This window comes from Castor canadensis, chromosome 10 (assembly GCF_047511655.1).
Source record: "Castor canadensis chromosome 10, mCasCan1.hap1v2, whole genome shotgun sequence".
Taxonomy (NCBI): Eukaryota; Metazoa; Chordata; class Mammalia; order Rodentia; family Castoridae; genus Castor; species Castor canadensis.
Genome location: NC_133395.1, coordinates 131,412,836 through 131,439,688, shown reverse-complemented (window position 1 = coordinate 131,439,688; position 26,853 = coordinate 131,412,836). Strand labels below are relative to the sequence as shown.

At 35.8% G+C, this 26,853-nt stretch overlaps 1 protein-coding gene across 3 annotated transcripts in view; it reads left to right on the top strand.

Moving 5' to 3' along the window:
* Positions 1-26,853, top strand: part of Cntn3 (contactin 3) — a 327,478-nt gene that overhangs the window by 166,403 nt on the left and 134,222 nt on the right. For all 3 annotated transcript variants that reach the window (XM_074044252.1, XM_074044253.1, XM_074044254.1), the window contains exon 5: positions 7,925-8,020. In XM_074044252.1, the coding sequence (XP_073900353.1) occupies positions 7,925-8,020 (96 nt within the window). The remainder of the gene's footprint in view (positions 1-7,924; positions 8,021-26,853) is intronic.

Genomic DNA, 26,853 nt, shown 5'->3' with positions numbered 1-26,853 from the left:
ATAGGAAACATTTTTTTTCCTAAGAAGCTGTTTCCCCTTAGAGTCTTTATATTTGTGAGTTAGATAAGTTGATAAGAAAGGGAACAAAAAAAGGAGGAAATACTTTGAATTTGGAAGTTGGGAATTATACCAGAAGATAATGGTTGAGTTTTTAAAATGCTGATACTGAAGATGGCAGTCAGCCATGTCTAAACTCAGATTTGAGTAGGCTTCTAGATACTTGTGCATGTGCCTGATAGGAGGAAAGCTAGGGTTGTTTTCGTTTTTTAAGCAGGCACACTCTAATAAGATTTGGCAATTAATTGAAATTTTACTTTTTGATTGTAAAACTAAATCATTTCCTGAGATTATTCTTCATTCATAACATCTGATACCATGGGATGAGTGTAAAGACCTTATTCAAATTACAATCTCAACTTTGCCTTTTGGGATGTGTTCATTGAAGTTGTTTTCAGCTTTTTGCATGGCTATGCACAACTTTTTGTATACTGGAAATATCCTGATTCTCTCCAAGACAGTCTTACCTGTTACACTGCTTGGGTGATGTTTTAATTTGGTAACTGCCAACCTCTAAGCATTTCAGCATCGAAGACAGCTAACACATTTGGTATAGAAAACCATTATGTTGCCTCTGTCTGTTTTCCTGGTAGAGTTTATCACTAGTGGACAATGTTTTGGGTAATAATTCACCTTATAGAATAAAACATGATTGTGTTACAGAAGTAGTACATACCCACTTCCAGTTTTGGTGGTAATGATTTTATTAACTGTTCACGTTCTTGTGAGAGGAGATGAATGACAGCTCCTTCGTCTAACCAAAAGAAAAAAATAATACTGGGTCAAACACATATGGGAGTTTTTAGCAGAGCAAGATTTATTTAAGCAGAAGTTAGATTTTATTAAAGCAGAAGTGATTGCAAAATGATAGTATACCCTCAAAGGAAAATGAGTGTAGGCAGCTTGACTGAGCAGTCAGGTGCTCTGAGCCCCTAGGTCTCAGACATTTTTATAGGTTATAAGATGTTAGATATGTTAATTTTATGCACATGATTGTGGGAATTTCTAAGAGGTGGGAGAACCTTCCAAGAACCCAGAAATGGGGAGTAGTTTATTGAATAAGGTATCCTCAGTGCTGAGGTGAGGTGAAACTGAAAATACAATGAGAAGTAGATGAAGTCTCTGACCAAACTCCATGGTTGGGAAAATCCTTCTTGGGGTCATTGCTGGAGACCTTTGGCTGCTGTACCAAGACGTAGCCTCAACTAATGGCAGCCTTTATTCCAGTACAATGGTAGAACAGGATATCTGATAAATTGTACCCAGGTAGAGTGCTGCACTTGTTCTCTGGCTCCTTTGTGTTTCTGTTCCCTTTCTATTTGTCTGCCTCATGTCATTCACAGTAGTGGGACTTGAACTCAGGGCCTTGTACTTACTAGGCAGTTGCTCTACTGCATGGGTCATGCCCCTCATCCCTTTTGTTTTGGTTATTTTTGAGATAGGGTTTTTCTTTATGTGTCAGCTAGCCTGGACTGTGATACTCTCATTAATGCTTCCTACCATAGCTGGGATGGCAGGTGAGTATAATCCCACCCAACTTGTGTTGGTTGAGATGGGGAGCTCACATACTTTTTACTCAGGCTGTCCTTGAACCACAGTCCTCCAGATCTCCACCTCCAGGGTAATTAGGATTATAGGTGTGAGCCCTGTGCCTGGACTCCATATCATTTTGATTACAAGTTATTACTACATAGTTTGAGGAACAGTTCTAAATTTTTAAACTTTGGGACCATTTAATTATCTGATAACAATTTCAGACATAATGCCACTTTTATGTTCCAATGTAGTCCTTTTAAGGAGAAAGTTATGTTTTACATTGCAGTATCTCACTGCCATATTTTTAAAATATTTAGGTACCAGTTGTAAATATGGTCTTTGCTAGAAGTATTCATAAAATGCATTACACAGAATGTTTAGGATATTATAAAATGTCCATCCTACTTTACCACAAATTACCCGTACACATTTTCTATTAAGGTCTCTGACTTATTCTGCCTAAAGAAACTTATAGAACTTGGCTTAACATAGGGGATCCAGACTTACTTCTTGCTAAATGATGGTTGTCTACCTAGATTAATTCACATGAGAAACCAACACCAGCAATATGTAGAAAGTAAAATCAGTCACTAAATTGAGCATATGAATGTCAGAGGACATCAGAATCACACACAGACCCTTACCTCTACCCCCACCCCCCATGGATTACTGTAGTCTTGGTCTCTATAGGGTAGGGAGGTCAACCTGAAAGGGATATGAATTGGGTAGCAAGTTGAAAAACTGTTCCAATATAGGAAACAGACACATAGTAATGCAGAGACTCCTATACACTAGAAATTATACATGTGAAAATCCAGCAGTTGAAGGAGCGGCATACTTCCCTTGGGGCTGTGCTCATCTTTCTAGTACTTGCTTGGAAGATATTGGTCCCTTTTTGTACCTGGAGCTTTGATTTGTCTTAGACCAACAAAGCACAACTGATGGACTGAAAGGCAATCGGGGAAAGCCACTCCTGTATGTGGTGAGGGGGAAGAGGAAAGAAAGTGAATTTAAATATGGAAGGGTGAATTTTATCTACATTTGTCTGTTTGCTTGTTTTTTAATTCTAGCTCCTGTAAATTTATATGTATTCATGTGTGTGTGTTTAGTTCTACACAATTTTATCACGTGCAGAGACTTGTGTATCCACCACCACAATCAAAATGGAGAAAAATTCCATTCCCACCAGGATCCTTCAGAATGCCCTGGCTTCACCTTCCTCAACACTTGTAACCACTACTCTGTCCTCTGTTTGTAAAATGTGATAATTTTTTTTAATGTTGTATCAATGGAATCATCCAGTATATAATCCTGAAAGGATTTCTTTTCTTTTTTCTCAGTTTGTTTTCTTGAAGATTCATCCATGGGTAGAGTGTATGATAACCGTTTTTATTATTGTTATTACTGCATAGTATTCCATGGTGTGTGTGCCAGTGTTTGTTTAATCATTCATCCATTGAAGGACATGTGGGTTTCTTCCAGTTTGGAACTACTGCAAAAAAAGTTTGTGTAACTTTTGTGAACAGGTTCTTATGTGAATATAAGTTTCCATTGCCCTGGATAAATTCCCAAGTGTGCAATTCCTGGGTCAAAGTTTAGTTGTATGGTTAGTTGTGTAAGAAATTGTAGAACTCCCTTCCAGAGTGGGTCAACATTTTATAATCCCACTGGCAATGACTGTAATCCACTTTCTCTAAATCCTCTCCAGAATTTAGCGTACTCTTCTTAGTTTTAATCATTTGATAAGTCTACCATAATAGTACTTTTCATTTGTTTTCCTGATGACTGGTGATTTTGAATATCATTTTCTGTGCTTATGTTTCATTCATATTTCCTCTGCAAGGAAATATCTGTTCATATCTTTTGCCCACTTTCTAATTGGAGAATATGTTTTTTTTTTTCATTCCTTAGTTTTATGAGGTCTTATTTATTCTAGGTACTTTTTCTTTACTGAATAAATGTTTGTAAGTATTTTCTCCCAGCTTTCTCTCTTATCCGCCATTTGGGCTTTCACAAAGCAAAAGTTTTTAAGTTTTAAGAGGTCCAGTGCATCTGTCTTTCTTTTTATGGGCCATGTGTTTGATGTCAAGTCTAAAAACTCTTAACCAGTCCCTAAATACTAGTGTATATTCTTTTCTAAAAGTTCTATAGTTTTATATATTATATTGAAATTCGTGAGTCTTTTTGAGTTAATTTTTATACATTAGTGAGGTTTAGGTTGAGATTCATTTTTTTCACCTGTGGTAGTCCAATCATTTTTTTGTTGTTGTTGAAAAGCTCTCCTCCTTCCATTGAAGTGATTTTGTACCTTTGTAAAAAAAGCAGTTGAGCATATTTGTGTAGGTCTATTTCTGGGTTTCCTATTTTGTTCCATAAATCTCTGTATCTCTTCCTCTGCGAACCCCACACTCCATCATTGTGACTATGTAATAAGCCTTGATATTAGCCACAGCAATTCGTCCAATTTTATTCTTCTTAGGTTTGTTTGAGCTATTCTAGTTTCTGTGTTTTCACCTCTAAATTTTAGAATTGGGTTGTCTGTATCTATAAGAGATTAAAAAATCTTTTCTGGGATTTTGATACGAATCACACTAAACCTATATATCAAATTAGAAGAATTGGCAATTATATTAAGTTTAATGATCCCTGAGTATAACCTGTCTCTCCATTTATGTAGGCTCCTGTGATTTTGTTCTTTTCTTATCACCATCATATAAATTCAGCATGTAGCTCATTTGCATGTTTTGTTATGTGTATAACTATTCCATTTTCTGTGGAACTAGTTTAAGGGCTTTTCAATTTTTTAACTTTGATTTCTGCAGGTTTGTTGTTAGTATATTGATATTGTATCCTATGACCCACTTAACTCAGTACTAGAAGAATGTTTTTCATATTCCTTCTTACATTACATTTTGACAATCTTGTTTTATAAAATAAACATAGTTTTATTTTTTTCTTCCCAAACTGTAGGCTTTTTGCCTTATGCAGTGATTATAACATCTAATACTGCAGTGGCTAAAAATGGTGAGAATGGACATCCCTGTCATATTTCTCATGTTAGCAGGAAAACATTTAGTCTTTTACCATTAAATATGATGAAATTCTGGTTCTTTAGAGATGCTTTTTACAAATTGGTTGTTTATTTTTTAAATTCTGGCTAATTAGTGGCTTCAGAATAATGGCAGAGTTTGTGAGAGTTGGGGATAAGGCAAAGAGAAAAAACTAAGAAATTTCTATCCAATTAAGAGATTGGATTTATTTTGATTTTTGAACAGAGCTTTTTCTAATACACGTTTTGTCAAAATAGGATCACATCCGGCTTCATTTTCATTAGGGTTGCACATAAATTCTGCCAGTAGTTTTGTTAGTGATTTGAAACTTTTTAATCTTTCACACTGTTTTTCTTTCACAGTCCCTAGTATTCCAACCAGAAGAGGAAAATAACTTGACCATAGCAGGTGTGCTCTTATGCATCTATGCTTTAGCTCTGTCTGAGAAAAAAAGTGCAGTTCTCTTATTCCATAAGGGAGTAAAGGAAGAGTATCTACAAAAGTAAGACCTCTCAAAATTCAACAGTGAAAAAATATCCAACTAAAAAAATGGCAAAAGATATGATCAGATATTTCACTAAAGAGGAAATGGATTTATGGATGGAACATAGGCACATGAAAAGCTATTCGCATAATCAGCCATCAGGGAAGTACACACTGAAACCATAATTAGTCATTACTGCACACCTGTCTTCATATCTGACCCTGCACTTACCTGGTCATCTTTTGCTGTTTGTTGTATCTTTTGCATCTCTCAGTTAAGTGTCCATTCTTCTGTGTACTTAACATAATTTCAGCAATTGCCATTTAAAATGAAGCTCTGAAGTTTTTCTCATAGCCACAGGTAATAATTGATACCTTGAAAGCTTAACATAGAGTAGCATGGAGTTTGTAGGCTCCCACTAAATATTTGGATAATGTGTAACTACTTTCTTTCCATATTTGGTGCTCCTGAATGTTTCTTGGATTCTACCTTATAAGTACTTTCATATGTTCTAAAAAAAATGGGATAAATTCTAAGGTACTTAATTGAGATTGAACCATATACATCTTAATGGAAAATCCCAAAATGATATTTGGTATTTTTAAGATTCATTAAATGAGCTTGTTAAAAACTCAGATCCCAGGAGTCAAGCAGCAGAAATCCCAACTAATAAGTTGTAAGTGATGATCAGATTACTGCATTTTTAAATGAGAATCCCAAGTGATAATGATGTTGGTGGTCCATGGACCCCACTTTGAGAAATCTAAGACAAGAATTGAGGAAAGATGCTGATATATGGAAAAAGAATCACTATAATCACAGTAGTTTGCTGTTAACAACACACTGGTAAATATAGCAGGGCCACTAGAATTATTTTTTCTTTCCTATCCTAAATGTTTATTTTCTTTGAATTGGCCAAATCAGATATTTTCAAATCAGTGTCCCTTGCCTTAACTTATCAGTGCACATGTATGTGGACCAGTGGGTGGTCTGCACCAGGAAATATTTGTACTTAGGTAGAAGGTACTTTACCTTTTGGAGGAGACATACTGGTTTTTGTAGGACATTTTTTGTCATATTATAGCTAAAATCAGTGATGGAAAACTTTCATGGTGTGAAATTATATAGCAGAAGTAAACAAGGAATTGGGCAGGAAAACAGCAGTGATGATACACAAGTGAATTCCAAAAAAGTAATCTTTGGAAATTATTTTTCCATGAATAAGGTACACTTTTGATACGATGTCTTTTTCACTTAGCCATCCAGAAACATTTGGATGGTCCACTTTTTCTGTTCCAGTTAGTGATATTTCAGAGCCTTAATGTTTTGAGAATGTTGCATTTTAGTTACAAATTTAAGATGATACAATGCTGTAGTAATATCATTTCTGTAAGCTGGCTCTGACTGAATTAAGTCCAAAAACACTATGCTTTCCAGGGCACACTTATTGTGAGTTTTCTGTATTACTTTACTCCATGGTTAATTAGCAATTTAATCCTATTTTTCAGTAACAATAAAATGAAGCACAGCATTATTTCCTTTTGATGTATTGATTTAAGATACTTGGAATATTCATGTGTCTACTGGTTATGGTTTTTATTAATTTGAAGGTGACCATTTTGATTTTTGCAGATTTCAAAGCAAAGTTGAAATTTTCCAAGTTTTTGAAGTTGAATGGTAAACCACATGCACTGCTTCACTTTATGTAGTCACCACTCAGACAATTTACGTCAACCCTTAAGAGCTATGAAGTGAGTTTAGTCTTTCACAAATTGACAATGCAATTTTTTTCTGATACAGAAAGTAACACCATTGGATATATTAACTATGTTATTCACAAGCATTTTGGTTTGGAATTTGGAATTTGGAGAAATAATAGTTCTTTCTTCCTTTTCCCCTAGGCTTAAGCTTTTTTTTTTAATGAAAATAATAGAATTTTTCTCTCTGCTATAATTTAAGCTGGAATGTATGAATCAGTATTTGTTGTCCTAGACTGTTATTGGAAGAAATTAAATGCTTTCTAAAAATAAACACTGGTAATAAAAATAGTATTTAACCTTGATTACTATTTTAAAAAATTTTACTAAACACTTGAAAATTTTCCTTTGGGTGATTATAAAAATTTGTATTTTTATAGCTATAAATATATAATAAATAAAAGGGAATATATAAATGTAATTTACTGTTGCTGTTTGAATTCTACTTATGTGGTAATTTCTGGAGAGATATATCTACCAAAGAGTCCTTCAGGACATGAGACAAAAGAGACTTTTACCCAAAAAATGAATATTTTCAAGCCTTTCTGTAAATAACAATAATTACAGGTGGAACTTGGTTTACTTAAGCTGTTGATGCTCAAATATTTTAGGGGAGAATTCATGAATAGTTGGCCATTATCACAAGATGAAGCTAAAATTCTTTATGATGTAGTAAATCACTAGAGCAGATGTGGAAATCACATTTATGTGAACTCTTAGTTCAGGATATTTCACTTCCTTCTCTGAATCATATTGTCACTTTAATGCTTAATTTTGGAGAGTCCATGATGCCATTTTGACACTATAACAGCAACATGGGATCCATGGGTCTATACTTATATTTATATAGATGATGTTCTAGAAACTTAATATAGAAATCAAAATTCTGCTCTTCTTTGTGAAAACAAATAGTTTCTTCTTGAGACTCCCAGGAACAGATTTTAAAATCGTTTACAAGAAGGGAGCATCTTGGCATAAAAATTTTAATTTTCTTGCCTGAAATTCAGGAATTTTTTTGTGTTTTTTTTTTTTCAAATTAGATCTTGAAAATTTTAAAACCAAAATGAGAAGCACAGTGTCAGTGAGAGAAGGCCAGGGAGTCGTCCTGCTCTGTGGCCCCCCGCCACACTCTGGTGGTAAGTAATGCCCTGTGTTTCTTCCTCGTATTTATTGAGCAAGTTTCTGGGCAAGGCCTACAACATATATTCTGCTATTGCTCTGTAGATTACTCTGAGAAACTTCATAACCCCAAGATTCTCTCAGTTGAGTTGAAATAGGAAAAACTATGAAAGGTAGTCCACCCAGAGAAGTTTATAAACATAATTTGTGTGTTCTACTAAGGAGGATTTCAAAGGCAAGAGAGATCATATTCATTTTGATTACTTAACAGTATCAAACAATGTGTTAGACTTACACTATTATCATTTGTTCTTTAATTGTAGACAGTGAATTGGAGTCTCTCTCTCTCTCTCTCTCTCTCTCGTCTCTCTCCTTATTTCTCTCTCTCCCCCCCATTTCTCTCCCCTACTTCTTTCTCTCTGTTTTTCTTTCTCTCTTTTTCTCCCTTTCTTTCTCTCTCTCTCTCTCTCTCACACACACACACACAAGAATGTATTGAATTGTGCCACTGGATTGTTTATTTTTACATATTATGTGTATGAAAATGATAGGTGTGCATAGACACATCATTTTCTTTGAGCAGTTGGAATTGCAAATTTTATGCTACATTAGTATAAATTGGAGTACACTGGTCTAAAATACATTGGTATAAATTGAAATGTATTGCTAGAAATTTAGAAGCTTAGTAAAATAGCTACCTAGAGTGGAAATGAACTTTAGTGCATATGAAAATAATTTAATTAGCTTCTTAGTATGAGTTTGAAGGGCTCGTTTGATTTTCTTCTCGCACTCACTCTTATAAACATGGTCACTTGTGAGAACAAAGAGTGCATTATTAATATATAAATCATTCTCAGAGAAATAAATACAATGAGAGGATGAGAATTACTGAGTGATAAATAACATAGGGAGATTTTATCTGACCAGTGGTGAAGCTGAGATGTCTTCTCCCATCATAGTAAAGCTCATTCAAATGAAAACATTCTGTACTCCTTTATTCTGTGACATGTAAACCAAAGTCCTTTTATTCATACTCCCACATCTACTTTAATGGTGCACATTTTTCTGGAATCTTGACATTCTAGAGGCACACTTTAATTTTGAAGATAAACATAAAATCTCTTGACTGAAATAAAAGTAACTGAGGTCAAACTGTATCTAAGAAAATAGGGAATTTACTGGCTCAAGTGATTGGGATGATCCACTGGCTTCTGTATTATTTACAAAGAGATATGCTTCCCAAAAGGACTTGCTGCCTTACAGTGGGGCTTATGTTGAGCAGATGGCCTGTAGCTCTCAACTACATAGCGCCATTTGCCCATGGTCACATGCTTCAGCCCATATCTGGTGACCACACAAGTTGAGGATATAAAGGGATAGCCATTTCTGACCAATACTGTGCAGTTCTGATGAGTAGTATTCATTCCAGAGCTTCCTTCAAGGATAACCAAGTATTTTTTCAGCCACATCACATCACAATTCAGTTTCTTTCTCTTCCCAGTCTCCTACTTCCTTCCTTTCACAGGTTTTGATCAAGAGTTTTTAATCCCAAATTCACAAGCCCAATTTAAACCCCTGGGTTCAACAAGTTCCATGGAAAAACAATTCCAATTGTTCCTTCTCCATATTGACTGCTTTCTCATGAGTTGACCTCTGACATTTCTAATCTTTTGTGATCCTTAATATTAAAGATTATTATGGACCAGACTGTTTCTCAGGGTCTAATTGGATCAGCCTTATTTATAAGATTTTCTGTGCAGCTGAAGGTTATAATCAGGTCCACCTACTCACAAGCTCTGAAATGAGAAGCCATTTCCAAAAGAAAGTAAGGATTTGCAATCAGAAAAACGGGGTGATATATTAGGTAGAAATAAATAATGGCTATAGAAAGTAACTAATTTATATTTATATTGGCTTAAATCAACAACAACAAAAGATAGCTGGGTAATCTTGTCTCTGAAGAATTTTGGAAATGTTGACCCAATTTAGGATTCTGACTGTGTGATCTTTCATTACTTTTATGACTAGATAAATTCATTGATAAAAAGGGATGAACCCTATTGGTTGACTAAGTGTGCACTGAGTAAGTATGTCTTGAAAAGCTGTTGGTAAAACATGTTCAAAAGTGGAATCTTTTCCCTCATAAGATTAAAATACTATTGGCCACTTGTACATATACTAAGTTATTACACTTTGATTTATCTCGGTCTTTGAATATATCTGCCCTTTGAATATAGTTCTCTCTTTACAGTTAAAGCTCATGGATGGAATGACTGTGGCAGTCTGGAAAGATTGTAGCTTAAGAAAGAAAGAAATCTTCCCAAAAGGACACATTAGTCCTTAAGAACCTATAGCATTCATGAAAAGGAATACCATTGGCCAAATGCATATCAGTGCTAGATTATAAGGAGAATTACCAAGAACACAGGGTCAGATTTGGATGGGAAAAACAAGACTCTCAGGGATCCATGTCTCCCTAATACTGAGTTCCAGACACTTCACATCCAAGTTCTTGACACATTGGTTTACGAGCTCCTTGAGCACCAGTCTATGTCAGCATTTGTTTTGTACTCAGGTGCCTAGCACAAAATTGTTTTATAACAGGCAGTCAGTAAATGCCTGTTCAACAAATGAACACATTCATGAAATGAACAAAAGAGTCATTTTCTAGATTTAGAAAGTTAAAATGCTTTTTGAAATTCCACTGGAAACCTTATTTCCCAATATATAAGTACTTAACAACCCAAATACCCTGGGTACTAGCCAGGCAGGTGTAAACTTTGACAGATCCCAGTGAACTGTCCCCAGCAGCTGGGATCAGCCCCACTTCATCCCCTTAGGATGACTTAGAGAACTTAATTTAGTAAAGGGTGTGAGCCAGATCTGACAGCACCTGAAGCTGTGACTCCAGAATCCATCAGTTCAAGCAGTGGACTATTTTTCAGAGTGCTCAAGGCCCTTGCTGGGGTCTGTTTGGTCATCTTCTCTCATAGTTCCTCAGTCCCTTCAGAGCCTACTCTTTCCCTCTCTGTCATCACCATTTTGTATTACCTGTATTCACTATAAGTTTCTTCATTTCTACTTGGTTCTTTCTCTGCAGTGGGAAATGTTTAAATATGCTATTTTCTGATTACTGGAAACACAATCATGCTTTATTCATCAGCCTAGCTGAGTGAGTACAGAAAGACAATAGCAATAATAATAATAATGATGATAAACCTGTTTATTGGTTAGATGCTAAGCAGAATGCTAGTCCTTTGTAACCTTTTGATTTAAAGTATATAGAGGAACAGAAGACTATCAGACTAAGTTAGAGTCTGGAGCTCCGTCCTGGAAATACCAAGAGAGAGCTCCCAGCCAGTGAATGTCTGAATGCCTTAAGCCCATACTTCTTTCTTGGAAGTGACTCTTGAGGCAGGAAGCCAGAAACTCAGACTCAGCACAAAGCTTTTGTTTAAGGCTATGTTGGGAGTTTGTGAAGTGTGCCTCAGAGAGGCAATAGTCTATAAAAGATCCCAAGGCTATAAAGAGGCAAAACTACAACCTTGATGCTCACTCCTGACCAGAGCTATTTCCAGGATTGAATGCTTTAAGCCAGGCCCCCGCAGCCATTCTCTAAATGATCAGACATGAAATCCTCAGTGGAAGTATCTCTGTTCTAAGTCAAGGGTTTCTGATCTTTTGAATTGGGAGGCAGCAGAGTTAATTTTTTTTTCTTAATTTAACATCAAACCCATAGATTACAAAAGTGCTTGGCATATCAGCAGTGCCTCAAGTCATATTAGCAGACATCTCCCCCAAGTTCAACCAAAGCCTGAGTTCAGACATGCTCCTAAGACTATAATTGCAAGTGAATCACCTTAGTGATTGGTAAAATTCATATTCTGATTTAGTAGGCTTAGGGTGGGGTCTTAGGGTCTGCATTTCTAATTGGTTCTCCTGGGAAGCAAACACCTGGACCACTCTGAGTAGCAAGACCCTAACCTGTCTATTCCATTTTACAGAATTCCTGATATTTTCCTATACTTCTCTCTGCCCTTTCAGCCTGCCTTCTTCCCTAGCTCTTTTCTCAGCCTTGACACTAGGAGGCTTTTGTAACATCAGGACTCAAATACTATGTATTTGAGGACATCATCCCCACTCTGCCATTCAAGCCTGAAGAGTCTTTCCCAAGATACTCTTCACCCTGATTTATTTCCTTGTTTGGTGGCTTTCCATGTCTCCAATTGATTTGTATATTTTTATTGCCTCATAAAAAAGCTTGTCTTTCTTTCCTTTCTAAGTCCTGGGACTGAAGGAACATGGGTTCCCTTTTAGTGATAGTCCCAGATTCACACACATAATAAGGAATCATAATTTTAATCCATGATTTCTCACCTCTCAGATGTGATACGAAAGCAAACTCAGTCTCTAACTGGGTTTGGTTGAGGTCTAAAAATTGACAGAAAACCTCACTGAAGACAAATTTTCTGATTTTGAAACTACGTTGTAGGATAGTAAGAGGTTTAGGTGGGATTCATCTTTTTTTTTTTTTTTTTTGGCAGTACTGAAACTTTAATTCAGGGCCTTGCACTTGGTAGGTAGGCACTCTATCACTTGAGCCAAATGCCCAGCCTTTTTTGCTTTGGTTATTTTTTTGAAATATGCTCAGACCAGCCCAGATTTTGAGCCTGCTATTTATGCTCCCCAAGTTGCCAGGATGACAGGCACACAGTACCATGTCTAGCTTTTACTGGCTGAGATGAATTCTCATAAAAAATTTTTGCCTGGGAAAATCCTCCTAATCTTAGCCTCCTGATTAGCTGATATTACAAATGTGAGCCACTGTGCCCTGCTTCGTGTTTACTTTGTACAAACCTATGGTTGTCTCATGGTTGAAATCTTTCTATGATCATTCCTCTGTTCTCTTAATCACAATGAGATGGAAATATCAAGACAAAGAAACATTGGCTAAGTGTACCATGTACCCTTTAATCATGTGGGTGTACCATGTTTCTCTAACATCTTTGTTGTACCCACTTTGCTTTTTGATTCTTCCCATAGCAGTGACTTTAGGAGTCAGAAGGGTCCCACACTAGAAAGGCATTGCTCATTTGGTGTTTTGGTGGTTGTAAAGTTAGGATTAACACCAAGTGTTTTTTTGTTTTGGTTTTCTTATGATTTTATTTTTTTCTGTTGTCAGCACCTTGATCTGTAAGTACTTTTGCTATAATTCTTAGTAATATATAGCAATTACTTCTCTTACTTTTACTTTTTTTTTTTTTTTTGATATTTCCTATGGCCTAGATCATCTATTATTGGCTACAGCAAACTTATGCTAAAATAACTTGGTGGAATAAATTTATAGCTTTCTTTTGTTTATTTGAGAAAAAAATCAGCAGTATTCTCTGTAAATAGACTAGGAAGATAGACACAGAAAGAGCCTAAAGAAGGATCCTAGTAAAGTTTCCATTCTGCATACATTATTCATGCTCCCTTAATTCATGTGTGCAAATAAGAAAGACAATAAGTCCAAGCCACCCTGCTTTACTTAAGAGCAGTAACCCTAAGAGGAAAACTTTGTCCCATGGCATGTAATGATTGGGAGGGTTTTTCTGGGCATCTGTATAACCTCAAAGCAACAGGGACTATTGTCATTTGAGAAGGGTCTCAATTTTCCATTCTTTCCCTCAAGGTTTTCTGCCCCTTTCTGCTCAGTGTCCTCTCTGCAGGACAATGCACCATCTCTCTGAAGCAAGAGGAATTAATGTCCCAAAATTGTTTGAAAAAAGTAGGAGTTGACAAACCAAAAACAAGCTATTGGACATAGATTTCCTGTAGGGTAATTATTAGTCTGTTTACCAATATTGTGAAAAGCTGGAAATTAGTGTGGTTACCAGGCAGTTCTTGATATCACCAGAAAAATATTAGAAATTCAAATGCATGAAAAATGTTACCCCATTATAAAAAAGGTCTTAAGATTAGTTCATGGGCATTTCATGATAAAATACTAATTAGACAGGAGTTCATAAGTGAGTCAAGTCATTCTGCACATACATTTTAGTAAAGAGTTAGTTTTGCCCAAAAACAGCTGATAAAATTTATTCTGAGTAGAGAAAAGACTTGAAGTCTGTCCCAGTGTTTAATCAGCAAACTACTTTGGTTTCTGATGAGGCTTCCCATGTTGGTGCTATGTGCATGTATTTGAAAATTCAGTGCTGTACACTGCCATCCACTTACAGCAACATAGCCTTCTGGATGTGAAAGTGGAAATGTGAGATGCCAAACAGCAGGTAGTGGAGATTGAAGCAACTTTGTGCTAAAAATTGCTTTGTAAATCCTGGTGTGACTGAGGTGAGAACTGTTAACAACATAACCAGATGGCATGGGATTTACACCCTCTGTATCAACATCTTTACTTTTTTTTTCTTTCCCCAATATGAATATACCAAAAAATAAAAGTTATCTCAGGTAGCTTATGATGGCACCAAATAAGAATTTGCTTGGCTGTGAAACTAGTCTTATTGGTAGAGACTTTATCAGAAAACAAGGCATATTACCTAGTGTTTTGGGATGTTGTTAGTACTCCAAACAATAATTTACCCCAAAAATTTAATTTGTCATCATATTATCACCTTGTCTTAGGAACTCAGTTTTCCTGGAAGTACACTCCTTTACATTCTGCTTGTCATCAAGTGAAACTTAAAGCAGTACCTCTTTTTGGAATTTTGAAGTCGAGAAAAAATGGTATTTTCATGGGAAGAGTAAGCCCTTCTGATTTCATCACATTCATCTCTCTGTCACCATGGAGACTGTTTCTCCAAGAACCCAGTACCAAAGTCTGTGTCATGGTGTCACCTAGACCATCACAAACTGTGAAGTCAAGCTGAAAAAGTAGATGATTATAGGTTATGGGAATTTCCATCTGCATCATGAAGTGTTGTTTCTAATTTCTTGCTCCTAAATACAGGGGTAGGTTAATGTGTCATGGCAAAGAGTTAGAGAATATATCTGTAAACCGAAGAGATAATATATCACAATTGGAAAACTATTTTTAAATATATGTCAATGCTGATGTACTATTAACATTTCCTAGAGTCCAAAATATTAATAGATTCAAAGTAGCATTCACATAGGTATATTTTGAGGTAGCTGACACATAAAACTCCGCTATTAGATGGATGTCTGAAAAATATTTTGATCACTAAGAGAAATAGATGTAGTAGATAGGCCTGATTGTAGCACATTCATTTTGTAGTTGGAAGTGGAGATGAAAAAATCCTGAATCTTTCTAAATTGCTTGAATGTAGAAACTCTAAATTAAAAATGTTCCTTGAGCCTGCCTGCCTGTACACCAGCCTTCCTTCACTTCTTCCCTCCTTCCTTCTTTCCTCCTTTCCTCCCTCCCTCCCTTTCTTCCTTCCCTTCCTCCCTCCCTCCCTTCCTTCCTTCTTTCCTTCCATCTGCCTAGTCATCCATCATTCCATTCATCCATCCACCCATCCCTTTTATTCCTTCATTGATTTACACTTGAATCCAGCAAAAAACTTGGTATGTGGAAGATGTTATATGTTTTGCAATAATATAACTGTAATAAATATGGTCCTATACTTGAACAAGCTTGATACTAAAGAAAAAACTGAAAACATTGCTGTGATAAACTTGATTTATTGAGTCCTACTCCAAACTACTCCCCAGGTTAAAATCACTGAGTTCAATGTTTAGGAAACTGAAAGATAATTAGGAATTTCCCTGTTCTCAGGATTTCTGGTCCCCCCTCGGGAACAAGAAAGGTGTTCGCTGGTAGCTACATAGCTCTGGAATGACAATGATAGGTGCCATTATTCACCCACCTTATTCTACATTTACAAGCTGACACACAGGACAGTTAGGACATCTTCGCAAAGCCTCACAGCATTAGAGTTTAGCTTCAGCTCTAAGAGTTCCTTTTTAATGGAAAAGTGTAGGAAATTTTCTTGTGTTCTCCAAAATTATAGCCTTCAGTTCCATTGAACTGAACATTTCCCACCTTGTAGGTCAGTGTCCTTCACATCTTTTAGATGGATCCACTGGTATAATTAAAACATTTTTTGTTTTTATGGTTGTTGTTAACTGAACCCAGGAATTCACACATGCTAAGCAAGTACTCTACCATTGAGCTGTACTCCCAGCTCTGGAATTACTAAAACATTTTAAAGCACTGCCCTCCACACATACACACGTAGAGGGCAAAGAAGTATGAGGGAGCTGAGCGCCTAGAGCTAGACTCTTTGAGTTCAATCCATTGTTACCTGTGGAGTTTGGGGCAGGTTGCCTAACATCTGTATACCTATTTCGTTCTATAAATGAGAAACAATCATAGAGTCTTTTCTTACATAATTGTTGTGAGGACTTAAGATAATACATGTAAATCATTTGAAATGCCTGGTATATTTATAGATACAAAGGTGCTACGGCTGTAATTGTACTCACTATATGAAAATTAAAAAAATTAAATATCTAAAAAGTGAGTCTACGAAGAAGGATTACTGTATTTCCTTCCTGTATCTAATGGGATTGTCTTGCCTGGGATAGTTGCACCTCACTTTGGAAGACATGATTCTCAGAAATGTTTGGGTTTCTTTCCTGGTTGGATTGTCTGTGGTTGAAGGTGATGGACTTGCTTTATAACAAAGTAACAGAGGTATGGTGATGCCTTTTAGCCATGCTTATGATGTATAAGCATAAGTGATGGGCTGTCCCACAGGATTCCTTCATCACCTCCACAAGCAGAGCACAGCTTACATGTTCCAGCTGGCACCAGCTGATTGTCCCAGACAGGACATCTGTCACAAGCTGGCCCAATCAGATGCTTTCTCCATGAAATTTGTTATGTGACCTGAAAGTCTAAATTTTGAATTGGTGAACTTGGAGCAGTCTCTTTTTCTCGTGTAGTTTAGGCAGCTAAAAAAGCTGACTTCCAAGAAGCAGAGATGCAATCCTGTGGTGACAGAGACCAGGGCCAGAGAATAAGGACTGCTGATGGGTAGGCTCTCCACCTCTTCTCCTTAGTCACTGTTTTCTTGACCATAGGTTCTGTGCAACAGTCTTATATCCATATATTGCAATCCCACCCTTCAATACAAGAGACATTTTGATAAGGCATGTACCAGTGTGTATGTCTCTGTGCAGGTGTTAATGAAAGTATGCCAGGAGGATAGGAGATTTCGTATAAAAATAGAGCAACAGTAGCTCTATATTTTGACAGCTGTCCCAAGGGCCATCCCAGCATCCTTTTTTGATTAAAGTCAGCACTGAACACTCACAAATAACCATGGAAAAAAGCAGGGTCATGGAAAATGATCTGAAGAAGCCAAGGCTTCATTCATTCCTAGTTACACTTTCAGTCTAAGGGTGAGTTTTCCCAAAATTTCATGAAATGCCACTGCCCATTCCTCCTATAGTTTCTCACAGCAGCATGACTTCAGGCCTTTCATCCTATTCCATTCTTAGATCCCTTAAATCGTCCACCACGGTATGATGAGAAAATTGTTTACTCCCACTCAGAGATTACTGAGTTCTCCTTACTCTCATTCCATCCACCCACAGACAAAAGTCGGGCACAGCCTTAAGCCCATCAAAAAAAAAAATTACACAGAGAAGCTTGGGAGTTTAAATCCACTGTTACAGAGATACAGAGCTTTGATGAGAATTTATTTTAAAATTGAAAGATTCCAGTTCATGTTTTCGGCTTTAAGTAAAAATTAGGTTATGAATTCAGTGCAAATCAAGTATGGTAAAGGCTTTGTATAATAACATCCTCACCCCCCCCACCCCAAATTGAGGATGATCATTAGTTGATGCATTTTATTAGGCAAAACCACCATAGTAACAGGACATATGATCTAAGAATTAATCTGTATACTAGCAAAGATATGAGCTAACTTCACCATAAAGGAGAATTTGTACATACTTTGGGCAAAGAAACCTGAAAATGTATAACTCAAACTGAATGGTATGCCATGCTCACAGGAGGTCAAGTCAAGTGTTGGTGACCATAGATTGTAGCTTCACTCATTTACCCCCTTCCCTTTGGACACATAATTTAAAGTTTTGATTCAGATGGGTTTTGAGTCACACTTAAAATTCAAGTTGTATAAATTTAAATGGTTTTCAAGGAATATTTAAAGGAATCTAGAACTTTTTATCCTGAAGCAAGTGCATTTTAGTGAGTGAATTTTATTAAATATGACATTTTAAACACAAAGAATGAAGCAGACTTCTTGGGTTATGTGGACCATTGATATTCACTTATTTATAAGGTACGTAGTACCTGTTTCAGCAGAACTTTTTCTTCATTAACTTACCTGCTTTGGAGAGCAAAGTTGTTGTTGTGCCCAGTTCTGTAGCTGAAATTTCCTTGGCTATCATCACCTGCCCAGGTGTGGAGTAGCAGGTAGATTGTTTGTTGATGCTCACAGGAACTCAGCATCTCTCTGGGCACTTGGTTAAGTTTGATCCTCATAGGCACTGCTTGACACCTTCCACCGGAATAGCTTGAGTTTGTTCATTGTATTCTTGTTGTGTGTCTGTGCCTGTAAGTGTTACATCCCAAGGGGATGTGCTAGAATAAAACACAGATTGATCTATAGCAATAGAATTTCAAATCCCTTTCCTTTTTAGAATTGGATTCTATTTAAAACATGTTTTTTCTCCATTAGACTAACCAAGTTGAACTTCCAAATGATACCAGGATTTAAAGGCAAGAAATTATGAAGCGATTCATGGGTGAGGTTTTCAGTAAGAGCTTGAGAATCCGTTTCCAAAGTCATCCATATTTTTCAGTTTCCAAACTCATCCCTAATTTTGGAGTCAGTAGGAACCAGCTAGGTGATTCAATGAATAAAGAGGGCCAGACTTTGAAGCTTGGGCAGTCGTCTTCTGACAACTTGGCTAAATTTCTTAACAGAAGCATTTACTTAATTTGCATTTTTAAAACATAGAAAATGCAGTTGTATTTTGAATTCATTAAGTGTATTGTCATATGCATTTCCTGTTTGCTGGTTTCAATTCTTACTATGGCAATTTTCATAAGGTCTTAAGTTAAAATCATTAGACAATGAAACATATAGTTTTCATTGTATATATGAAACTTACTGTGTATTAGTCAGATTTACTAAGCTGTGCTAAGTAACAAATGTCTCCAAAGTCTCTGTGGCTTATAATAACACAGGCTGTTTCCTGTTTATGCAGCTTGAGACTGAGTGTTGACTACAGCTTTATTCCATGTGACTTATTTCTTTTGGTAAATAGTGGCTTCTAACTGGGACATGCCATTTTAATAACTCAAAGTGAAATTGTCTGAATGATTCATTTTGTTCACTATTTCATATATACATCATTTTTGCTCTCATTCCATTTTCTAAAGCAGCTATTATGGCCAGTGATGGCAAAACAGGCCCCAAACAGTTCTGTTATAGAAACATACAATAAATAATTCTTTTTTTTTTATTTTGGCAGTACTGGGGTTTGAACTGGGCCTCTTGCTTGCTAGGCAGGTGCTTTACCATTTGAGGCACTCCACCAGCCCTAAGTAATTCTTAATATAGTAAAATTTACCATATGCTCTTTTATTGTTTTCTTGACCTATTTAGACTTCATAGTTTCTCTTTCAATGGCCCTACTTTTGATAGAGATCTAGATACTGTAGCTAGTCTATTATATTGGAACACTACCTAGAAGAAAACTTAAAAACACCACATCATGATGAAAAATGTCATCAACCACAGAAAGGGAGGAACTCTGTTCGACTGAACACTCCATCCAGGGAATTCAGGTGACATTCAGGTGGGATAGCTTATTGTCATGAAAAAAGTACATTGTTTCAAGAAAAGCCAAAAAACTATATGTTGACAGGTTTTTTTTTTCCAAAACTGTTTTGAAACAAGGTGGTACAAACAATGTATGATTTGAAGCGCCTTCTACCTATGGGCCACAGATGGAAGTCTTTCTTCAAGGGCATTCAAATAATGTTAACAAAAAATGAATAAGACTCACTCATTTGATAACCCAAGGGAATACAAATCTGAGAGACAGTTAAGGTTTATAGTCTTTCAAAATTCACTTTTATAAGATTCAGAAGTATTTCAAATAATTCCAAACAAGGCTACTTAAAGCAGGTTATCATGGGCTCTTAGAGGCCTACAGTATTTGAATTGTAGCATCTCAATCCTTCTGAAAAGGGTTTTCCATATTTGTTTTACAGACTTCTATGAAGTAATTAAGCATCTCCCCTTCTCCTGTAGTTTATACCATTACTCTGGCTTAGCAAATGTTTTATGCAAACAAAGCAAAGCTCAATCAGTCAGTTAAGCACAACAAAATTGTGGGAGTCTAATAAATGAGAATTTATTATGCATAAGCAAAAGCTCTGTAATTTTTTAAGTCGATTTTACCAAGAAAAAGATGACTTTGAAAGTTCAAGAACAGAGGTCAATAAAAGCTCATTCTAGTGAAGACGTATCATGTTCCCAGCCAGCAAATACAACTAACAGAACTGTACCTGATTCTTCCTTCTTAGGTAGCTATAAGAAAATGGCTTTTGGCCTTAGTTGAAATATTTATGTTAATCTGGAAAGTTAAACATTTACCCTCCTCTTTTCTCCCCTAATATACTGGGTTTTCAGTAACATTATTGTACTTGGAAGTGTTATGTTTTCTGTAGCCCACTGTTAACTTCTTTTAAATTCTCTTTTGATTTTTTTTTTTAACAAGAAGCCATGTGCAACCATTTCCTGTTCCCTTGGCACAGAGGAGTAACCTTGCCACACACACCACCTTCCTGGCTAGACTGTCTAGGTTGATTCATTAAATACAAATGGTAGACACAGTCCCTGTTCCTGCTGTAGACTCTTTAGTTTATTTAAGTGGGTTTTTTAGTTTAATCAGCATATGTTATTATCCAAAGAGCCCATTTGGGTGACTGTGAGCAGCATTTTTACTCTAAGTTCTTGTGAAATAGTAACAGGTATAATAGAAAACTATAATCACATTTTTAAAAAATCTTTTCAAAAAATGCTGGGAAAAGTAAGAGAGAGCATTTTCCTTTCATTTCTCAGAGCTTTTAATGGGGCAATAATAATTTTACACATTCAAGACTCCAGAATTTCCCAAACTTACTTGAAAAGAGAACCACTGTTCATGGTACATCTTGTAGGACAGATGTTTCAAGAAAGGCTCTTCAGGAAATGCTGACCTGGCTTAAAGATCAGCTATACCAGTCATTGTCAAAATACCCTCTGCACACTTCTGTAAGTGTTTATGAAAGCAATTAAAGAGATGGCTTGTGTACAGTCCTCTTATTTCTGTAACTTCTTTTTCAAATACTTTAAATGTGCTTCCAAGTGAATATTTTTTAAAGATGGAATTCTGTAATGACAAATTATAAAGAGAAATAAGGAAGAAAAAGAAGGGAAGGAGGGAAGGGATGAGAGAGGGAGGAAAGAAGGAAAGAAGGAAGGGAGGAAAGAAGGAAGGAAGGAAAGAAGGTGATAGAAGGAAAAGGAAGATTCTCTTCCCTTATTAGATCTGAAAGTAATGCATTTATCTGCCTAAATTTGTTCAGATTCTTGGAATGTTACATTATTATGAAATTTGAGAGAGAAAATTAAAGAGTTGCTGTTACTGGTTAATACACTTCTGGCATTTTGTAAATTTGATTAATTATGTGTGGATCATATTACATCTGTTCCAGTAATAACAACAGGCTGCTGTTTGCTGGTGGGGAAACCAGTCCATCAATCATCTGTAATCATTGATCTTAAGATAAGGGGGCCCATTCTGGCTGGTGTACAGTTACCATAATGTGTTTTCAACTCTAGTGCCAAAACATATTACATTCAACAAATCTCCTAAGAAGGCCTATTCTGTTTCCACTTGAGATATGAAATGACATCTGAAGTGGTGATATATGTAGACTTAAAGCAATCTTTTTCAATCATTATAACCTTTAAGCACCACTAACATCCCTCAGGATCTTTGACCTTTTCTCTCTATATTATGCTTTTTGACAGCTCAGAGAAAAGCTGTGTACCTGACATCTGGTATAAACAAGAAATGTTAATTTCTCAGCACACACTTAATACTGCCAACCACTTACAGATACTCATGTGATGTATTTTGTTTTCCTCAAGACTGTAACTCAGAGTTAGTATGAGATTTCTTAATCCAGTACTAGCAAGCTATAGAAGCTATTTTTGGTTTCCATAGCTGGCGTTTTGAGCCTCAAGTTCATTACCATAAGCCAAGTAGAGGCAGAGAATGAAGACTCCTGAGCTACACTGTGAGAGGATTGTGTTCTCTGCAGTAGGGAATAAGGGATTTATGTACTATTAGAACAAGATATAAATACCTAAGGTGAATTCTAATATCCATAGGGTATAGTTAAATAACCTAAATTTATCTATGAGAGGAATATAGGAGCACAATTCCATATCTCCAAGAGGTATTGGTTTATACTGCATGTCATAAAAGATATTATGATATTCTTGCTGGTTCTTGGTGAACTATGGCTTCCAAGCCATGAAGCATCATTAAAAATCAATTAAATTGAGAGAAATGCCAGTTTGCTAAAACCAGCTCATTGTGGTCACATGATCAAAATGACAAAGAGGAATTTTTCCTTGGGGTTAAAAAAAAAGTTTATATAGTTCAAAACTAAGTGGATATCCAATTAACTTCACATGAAAAAAACTTGAGGACAAGCTAAGAATTGACATTTTAGTTAGAAGAACCAAGCATTAAACAGATTTTCTATAGATATCAGTTGGAAGTCTTACATAGAGAAAGTTTAGGACAAAACTAAAAGTTGTGCTCAAGGAATATTAACTATTATATTTTTGTGAGCTTCCAAGTTTTGTGCACATAATTAGGAACAGAATCCTAGGATAAATAATAAGAAAAATTGAAATAACTAGCAAGTAGCTTATGACTGTTAGGAGAAAAAAATAACTAGACAAAATGAATTTAACAGTTGATTTGAGCAAGAAATGACTCCAGACAAGGTTCAGACAACTCCACTCAAAACCTGAAGAACCAGCTTTTCTAAGCTGAACATGAAGGTGAAGTAGAAATGTTGCCTGAGAGGTGTGATGAGGCTTTTGCCTTATTTAGATATGGTCCAATGAGTGGTCTCTATCAGCCTGTTGACTGTTTGTATTTGCCTGAGGCTTGTTCTTTTATTTGCTTTAGTTTGTCTTAGTCAATTATAGGAAATGTTTCCAAGTTTTAGTTTATGAACGTATGTAACAAGCCTGCTCTTGTTACAAGACAATCCCAGGCTTACGACCTTTTTTTTTTTTTTCTTTAATGAGAATGTGATAAGACTACCAGATAAGGGAAATAATATACAGTCCTCATGTATATTAAAGTTTTTTAAATTTTTTGTTATATTATTGTTGTACTTAGGGGTACCTTGTGACATTTATAAAATATATCTTATATCTTAGTCAAACTCACCCCCTCTATCATCCTTCTTCATCCCCCACCCCTTCTTTGAATAGTTTCAACAGTTATCATTTTGTCACAGAAGACTGCACCTACCAAGCTTTGTGTAGTGCATTAACAAAAGAAATAGAGACCTTAACTGTGAAATTGAACAAACATAATAGGGTTCAGAAGTGAATGGATAATTATACCCTACCTTGTCCTAGAAGAATACTAGGAAGACTTGGGAGAAATAGCCTACAAGTGGGACTCTTTGAACTGATGACGAGGCTTCATCAGAAGACAAAAAAAAAATAAATAAATGAATTGTGTGGAAATTCTTTCAGAATCATAAGATTCAAGTACACCTGTCACAAAATCATTATCTTAAAGAAGCTAGAATTTTCTCTTACAAAGCTGCATGCAAGATTTCACATGGGACATCTAGTATATTTTGTAGAAAATAGTAAATCTAATTACAAAGGTTCATCATAATCTCTGCCATGTATTGAAGGGTGGAGTAAAATATTTATGGTTGAAAATGGTCCTACAACTTTGGCCTGGCTTAGAAATGCATTTTTCATATAAACATCTGCTACCAACAAAAGCCAGTTACAGGCCTCAGTCACGACCTCTCTAAGTGTTGAGGCAACTTCTAAATCTAAGAGCAGTTGAAAGAATTAAAATGTAAACTGCCTCCAGAGCATTCTCTGTTCTTTCTTATTTCTGTGATACCTTTGAACAACCAACTACAGTTGCTGTACCAGGGAGATAATCCAGGGATAAGATTTACTCAGTGAAAACCTTTTATTAAAGGCCTACGACTTTTATGTTCTGGGGAATTTTGTTTTCCTTTTCTTAAACACTAGTTAGATCAGATTTTCAGAAGCACATCAGAAATATTCCTAGTCTTAAATCCAAGGATTTATATAACACAAAGTTGCAAGACCAGAATGAAATTAATTTCTTTTGAAGCCCATTAACTTGAAACTTTTTCCCTCCCACTGTGGAGCAGACTTTATTCAAGCATTGTTGATGACCTCTCACAGTCCTCCCTCTTGGAGTTACAAGCTGACTGCAGGAAGCCAATGATTAGATGGGCTGTTCTGGCTAAGCTGGACAAGGACAGGTCAAAGAAATGTTAACTGGAGACCGTCATACTGCACATAACCATAGTGCTCATTGGAGAGCCCATTTTGCATATGGATGGAACAGGATGTGCTTCCTGTTCCAACTGGAGGAAGAATACAGTTCCCTTAAGAGTCAACCAGTTATTATGCTTTATCAAAGTGAGACACTTTGGATGGATGCAATGCAGTATTATGTCTTGTCATCAAGTACTTATTATCAGTACTTTCTGAATTTATTGTTTTAAGATGTGTCTATAGGAGCAACAAGTTCTGGATCACTTGTTAAGAACATTTCACATGTTCTATTTTACCCACACCATCGTATTTTTCAGTTTTAATTCTTCTGGTACCCACATTGTATATGAATTCTTCAACCCACTGTTTTTCTACAATTCCATAGCACTTTGAGTGTTACATAGAAAAATAGAACAGATTCCAGTTTCAAAAATGAAACTGAAAGTAGAGTTCAGTATTTGATCCTAAGGGATATGAAAGGGTCCTTCCAGTCTGCCTCTTCATTCCGTAACTCCTCAGGCCTGACAATGAAACACTTAGCAGGAGAATTTGTATTTTTCTCTTATGCCTTGGTAAATTTTCAGGGTACAGTGTAACAAACAAAGTAGAGTTGTCATTTTAGTCCTTAAAGAATTAATAAGTACATGTTCTCTGCTGAAATTCTCCTCTGTATCTTTCATTATTGTTTTCTTCTTCTGGCAGAAACAAAATAATTACAAGCAATGAGAGATAATGCAGCTGTTATTTATATTTTGGTTCTTTCCTTTGGGCGAATGTCCATATGCATACACACACATGTAGTTTCTTTTCCTTTCAGAGAAATTATAGTTTTGTTAATATCTGGATGAGGGGAAGTTGTGTACATGGATAACAAAGGTGTTTATTAGCATTCTACCACATACAGTTAAACTAAGGAAAGATTTCAGAATGAACCTTAGCCTTGCCCTTGAAGGTACCTTTTTTTTTAGAAAAAACAGTTCATAGTGGTTTCTTCAGATGGTAAAAGCACTGATGCTTATCATAGAACATTAAGAAAATTAAGCAGGTACAAATAACACAATCATCCATATCACCACAATGCCAAAATAGTCGTCATTTTGGTCTCTTTATTTTCAGTCTTATTTTTCTTACATGTATCTTTCCCATAACTGAGAACTACTATACAAACAAATTTATACTTTTCTCCCTTACCATTGTAACTTAAGCAGTGCCCAATAGTAATATAAATACCTTAGAAATAATTCGTAGTAAAAGAAATAACTGTAACTATAAAAATAATACATTTCAATGATCCCTTATCTTTTACAGCAATATTTTTATCATATATGGCATGGTTTTCTTAATTTGTTACCATTTGTCATTATATCTAGTCCATTTTGTTTTTGTTTTCCTAGTTTGCCTTTGAAGTATTACAATTTTATGTATGTACATGTCTTAGATTTATATATGGCTGCAGTCTTTGTTTCATGATTGAGAAAGTATGCTTTGACATCCACATTAAACAGCATGTTCATCTGTGTTTTTCTTTTAGTACTCTTATTCTTTAATAAAAATATTTTTATTTATTTTTTTAATTCTGGATTTTTAATGTGTTGACAAAAACAAAAAGAACTTAGTGGACTTAGACTGATCTGTGTCCAGGACTGGATTGTGACCTTGCTGGCTATGTTTCCATGACAATTACCATCTGACCTCTCTGAATTTGTTTCATTATCTGTATCAAATTGACAGTAACAATATTCCATTAATAAGATCTTCCTGTAGTTTACACACCATAATGCATGTAAAATGCTTTTCACAGCACATGGTCACAACTCCATGTATGTTGACTGTTTATTTTATTTTAAAAATTAAATTTTAAATTTAAATTTAGAGAACGGGATTTGGCATTTTGTCAAACTGTTAGCTCCTTATTTCAACTCTCTTCAACAGTTAATCCACTCTCCTACTTCTCCGAAATGCTGCCTCATTCAGACAAGGGTCAATTTTTGCATTTTTATGTGTGTGTGTGTATGTGCAGGAGAGTTGACAAGATTTGAGAAAGGATCTTGCTATGAAGACCAGGCTGGGTTGAAACTCATGATTTTCCTCCCTTGGCCTTCTGAGTGCTGGGATTATAGGCACCAGGCATTTTTAAAGCTCTTTATTCTGCGCTATTGCTCAGTTCCAACAGCCACGGTATAACATTAAACTGTTACATCTATTTTATTTTATTTTTTATTTTTTTCATTTTTCTTTTATTATTCATATGTGCATACAAGGCT